Below are 5,134 nucleotides of genomic sequence, written 5' to 3'. Positions count from 1 at the left end.
GTGAAATTTCTCTGTGCTTCCCTCTCCTCATGGTGCTATAACAGTACCTGTCTTATGGAGGTTGTTATAAAGATTATACAAGTGCTCAGGAAATGTTAGTTTTCCAACTGTTCCCACTTTTCCTTCCATGACGCCTAGTGGGCCCTAGGTTCGGGCAGGCGCAGCGCTCTCGTTCCCAAGATCTCTTCGGACTTTTCCTCCTCCAGGAGGCTTTCCAGCCAGTTGCTGGTGACACAGTCTCTATTTCTCTCGAGGCGATCCACAGTCCTGGGAGGGGTTAGGTACCTCCCTGAACATGGCTTTATTTTGGGCTTTCCGAGCGCTGAGAGAGTGGGAGACTATGTTGGGGAATTCGGAACTGAGAAAAACATCAGTCTCACAGGAAAAAAAACCCCAAAAAACCACTTCGACTCTTAACCAGGGGTTGGTCCTGCGGACGTGTCCGCGCCGCTCCCCTTCCAGCCGCTAGGCGGTGCGCGAGGAAGCTCCGGAAGTCTGTCCCGGGACTGCGCACGCATCCTTCTCTGCTAGTCTTCCCTTCACTTCCGTTGAGCATTGCATCGCCGCTTGTCCCAGGCGGCTACCCGTACGCATCCGAATCTAGCCCGGGAACTAAGAGTCAGAGGAGCTGGATTCGCGAGTTTGCTGATTCCGGACGTCCTCGGGACCCGCAAGATGTGCTCCTTGGGGTTGTTTCCTCCGCCGCCGCCTAGGGGTCAAGTCACCCTATACGAGCACAATAACGAGCTGGTGACAGGCAATACCTATGAGAGCCCGCCTCCTGACTTCCGGGGCCAGGTGGTCTGGGCGAGAAGGGAGAGGACCTACAGGGATGGGGCGGAGTCAGGGAGAACCCGGGACCGAAGGCAGCGTGATGGGAGCGGGGTCGCGGTCCCCACACTGGAGGACTGGGAACCGCCTGGCCCGGGCTGGAGAAGAATGGATGGGGTGGGATTGGAGGATGAGGGATGCTGAGGAGCTGTGGGGCAGGCCTAGAGGGTGTGGAGAGAATGAAGGAGAGAGTAATTGCAGGAGAACTACTGAAAAGTTGGGGACAGTACCTGGGAGAACTAAGAAAGCACAACCTAGAGTGCATTTTCCCGTGGTGTTGCTGGGAAGGAAACGGACGTTTATTGAAAGTTTGCTGTGTAAGGAGGCCCTGAGTCGTGTTCATCAATGTTGTAAGATTAAATAATTACAGCAATCCAATGAAATATTACTGTAGTTTTATAGATAAGGGAGCTAAGACCTGTTTCCCAGTCTCAGAAGTGTTATATTTGTTAAAATGGGAAACAGGCCTCTGGAGCCTCTTAGCCTTAGCCTAGCCATGGGTTGGAGATGGCAGGGAGTTCCGCAGAGATCTGGGGAAGAGACTGACTCACTGTCACACCTCTCACTTCTGGGCTATAGTGGATCAATCTTCCTATCTTAAACCTGACGAAGGATCCCCTGAAAACCCCTGGGAGGCTGGACCACGGCACAAGAACTGCATTCATCCATCATCGGGAACAAGTGTGGAAGAGATGCATCAATATTTGGTGAGACACACAAAAGGTCTCCTGGGCCATGGTCTGCAGATCCTGGAGCAAATGAGGTCATTACCCCTCTGCCTCGGGCTGCCAGGCTCTCTCTAGCTCAGCTGTATGTCATTCAATGTATCAAATGATCAGTTCTTATTGTGGAATGCAAGGCTATGCAACAGTATTTCCATTTAATTTCCAGTGACTTGCCTTGCTTTCTGGTTTGATTATGTGAGCCCCTGCCTCATGTTATTAGCACTTTTTGAGCCTTTACTTGAAGCTCGGCAGGATTGGGTATAAAATTGAAGTGAATAATCTCGTACATATGTCATTCATTCATTTTGCATATATAGGAGTGGAGCCATGCTGCCTGGATTCAATTCCTGGCTGTGCTGTTTTTTAGTTGTGTGACCTTGGGCAAGTTCCTTAATCACTGTCCCTCAGTTTTTTTCATCTATAAAATGGAACAAGGTTGTAGTGGTGATTAAATGAGTTAGTATATACGCAAAGCAGTTAGCGAACAGTGCCTGGCCCATCTTAATCCCGTCAGGGGTTAGCTGTTATTATCATGTGTAGGGTGAATGCCTACAAATGAAGTAGCTGGGTTCAAAGAGTATGTTCATGTGTAATTTCTTGAGCTGTTGCCAAATAGCTCCCAGTACTACCAGCAATGTATGAGAATGAGAGTGCCTGTTTCCCAACACATGTGCTATGAAACTTCAGTATTTGGTATTGCAGTATGGTTTAATTTGCTTGTCTGTGTGTGAATGAAGTTAAACATCAATTCATTGTCTGAAAGCTATTCAATCCTGGGTTCTTTCTCACTTCCTTTCTGGCTGTTGCTGCTTCTTTTCTACCTGATGTCCTTTAAATGTTGGTGTCCTGGGCTGGACTTGTGATTGATGCTCCATGCCTGGGTGTTCACTTGTCTGCCAAACACCCCCAGTTGGATATTCCACAGGTTTCACACACTTAGCATATTCAAATCTGATCTCTTCATTTTCCCCTCCAAACCAGTTTCTTTGTTCTGTTTTTCATCTCAAGGATGGCCTTGCTATTTATTCAGGAGCAAATGGTTTGAGTGTAGGCTCTGGGGCAGGCAGACAGGTTGAATCCTGGCTTTGCTACTTCCTAGCTCACCTTGGTAATTAACCTTTTCATGATTTCTGTTCTCTCTAAAATGCACATAACAATACCTATTTTGTAGGGTTGTGATAATGGCTAACTTAGATGATGAGCCTGAAGCATCTAGCCTAGCCCTGGCACATTGGAAGCAGTATTATCTGCTATAATTAGTACCTACGTGTCTCCCTTGATATTACTCTTTCCCTTACTGACGTCTAATTGGTCCTCAGATCCTGTCTGTGCTACTTCTTCAAGCTTTCAAATCTATCTACTTTTTTTTTTTTTTTTAAGATTTTTATTGGGGAATTGGGGGAAGGTGAACAGACAAGTTGCTGTCGTTTTGTTCTTCAATCTAGTTGTGGAGGACGTTGCTTCACTGGCCCAAGTTGGCACCATCATTGTGCTCTTCCCGGGCGAGGCAGATCAGTCGCCGGCTTCTGGACGGCCGCTCACGGCGGCTGCTGGCTACATACGGTAGCCCATGGCAACCCACTGCCACAGGGGCTGCAGCCTACGCCGATGCGGGCGACTCACGGCATCCCAGCTCCAGGTTGAGCTGTTGTTCAGCATCTTAGCTGTAGAGGGCAGTGTCACTGGCCCTCACATGTGGGATCCGAACCGGGGCCCTCTGGCGTCCCAAGCCAGCCCTTAACCATCGAGCCACTCGGTCGGCCCTCAAATCTATCTACTTTTATCCACGCCCCATGGTTCAAGCTGCTTTGACCTTATTTCTAGGTAACTGAAGTCGCCTCTTAACCCATCTCCTCTCCATTCTTGTACCCCTCAAATCTGTAGCCAGACTGATCTTTCTAAAATGCCAATATGATAAGTTTATTCCTTTGCTTAAAACCCTTCCATGGTGGGCCGGCCAAGTGGCGTGATGGTTAAGAACTGGCTTGGGATGCCAGAGGGCCCCGGTTCGGATCCCACATATGAGGGCCAGTGACACTGCCCTCCACAGCTAAGATGCTGAACAACAGCTCAACCTGGAGCTGGGCTGCTGTGAGTCACCGGCGACGGCATAGGCTGCAGCCCCTGTGGTAGTGGGTTGCCATGGGCTACCGTATGTAGCCAGCAGCCAGCGTGAGCGGCCAGCAGCCGCAGTGAGCGGCCGTCCAGAAGCCGGCGACTGATCTGCCTCACCCGGGAAGAGCGCAATGATGGTGCCAACTTGGGCCAGTGAAGCAACGTCCCCCACAACTAAACTGAAGAACAAAACAACAGCAACTTGTCTGTTCCCCTTCCCCCAATTCCCCAGCACTGTTCCCATCCCCCAATTCCCCAATAAAAATCTTTAAAAAAAACCAAAAAAAGAAACCTTCCATGGCTTTCCATTCACTGTCTTAGGGCAAGTCTTGACTCCTTGGCCTGCTCACAAAGCCCTGAAGGACCTCTGAGCCTTAGTTGCCTCATTGTTAAAATGGGCAGAATGCCCATTTTAGTGTGATAATTAAATGAAAAAACAATATATAAAGTGCATGGCACATAGTTGCCACTCATTAAATGTGAGTGCTCTTATTTTATTTATTTATTATTTATTAGTGCTCTTATTTTTAATACATGTTTATTGACTGACTGAATGAAACTTATAGAGGGGAGACTGAAGGGATCAGAGTAATTTGACTCACAGCTTCCTCTCATTAGGCGTGATATGGGCCTATTTGGGGTGCTGAATGAAATTGCAAACTCAGAGGAGGAGGGTAAGTATTTTCTCCTCCAGTCTTTTCTACTTTTGCAGTTGGCACTCCCCCTCCATAATCTCCCTAACTCATCCCAATTACCTGTTGGCCCAGCCCCTTTCCCTTAACCCTATTTCCCCTGGCCCAGTTGTCTACTTTGGTATCATTTTCACTTCTCCCCTTTACCTACCCCACATACCCCAGAGTGGGTGTCCAGAGCACTTATTGGGTGGAAGGACTTGGGGAGTACTCGTCCTTGCTCCTCCTTCTCCTAAGAGGGTGCCCAGTGGGAGCCCTGTGAATGGTTTAATCAGAGCTACTTCCTCAACCCTACAGTGTTTGAATGGGTGAAGACGGCGTCCAGCTGGGCTCTGGCACTCTGTCGATGGGCGTCCTCCCTCCATGGGTCCCTGTTCCCCCATCTGTCTGTAAGTTTGGCTTCTTCCCCTGGCCTTCTCCACAACTGCCCCTCTCTCCATTTGCTACCCCTTAAGGGCAGGGTGCAGTGGGAAGACTAGAGGGTGGGAGTGGTCCAGCTCCATTTGGGAACACTGAGGGGATAAGCTCCCTTTGTCCTGGTGCAGTATGTCCCCTATCCACTTTGATCTTACAGCTCAGGAGTGAAGATCTGATTGCTGAGTTTGCCCAAGTCACAAATTGGTGAGTGTACAAGCTCTGGGACTTTTGTGAAAGGAAGTCTTGAACTTTGAAACTTTTCTTTTAAGATTTTTATTGGGGGAATTGGGGGGATGGGAACAGCGCTGGGGAATTGGGCAAGGGGAATAGACAAGTTGCTGTCGTTTTGTTCTT

General features: G+C 48.9%; 1 protein-coding gene across 1 annotated transcript in view; it reads left to right on the top strand.

Moving 5' to 3' along the window:
• Nucleotides 1-517: 517 nt before the first annotated feature.
• The window catches only part of AAAS (aladin WD repeat nucleoporin), an 18,445-nt gene continuing 13,828 nt past the window's right edge, over nt 518-5,134 (top strand). Inside the window, exons 1-5 of the mRNA XM_019659662.1 lie at nt 518-798; nt 1,411-1,538; nt 4,290-4,345; nt 4,661-4,752; nt 4,938-4,984. Of these exons, the coding sequence (XP_019515207.1) occupies nt 676-798; nt 1,411-1,538; nt 4,290-4,345; nt 4,661-4,752; nt 4,938-4,984 (446 nt within the window). The 5' untranslated portion in view covers nt 518-675. The remainder of the gene's footprint in view (nt 799-1,410; nt 1,539-4,289; nt 4,346-4,660; nt 4,753-4,937; nt 4,985-5,134) is intronic.

The sequence above is a fragment of the Hipposideros armiger genome, unplaced genomic scaffold (genome assembly GCF_001890085.2).
Source record: "Hipposideros armiger isolate ML-2016 unplaced genomic scaffold, ASM189008v1 scaffold_303, whole genome shotgun sequence".
Lineage (NCBI taxonomy): Eukaryota > Metazoa > Chordata > Mammalia > Chiroptera > Hipposideridae > Hipposideros > Hipposideros armiger.
Note: the sequence above shows the minus strand (reverse complement) of the source record. Positions and strands in the feature narration are given on the sequence as shown.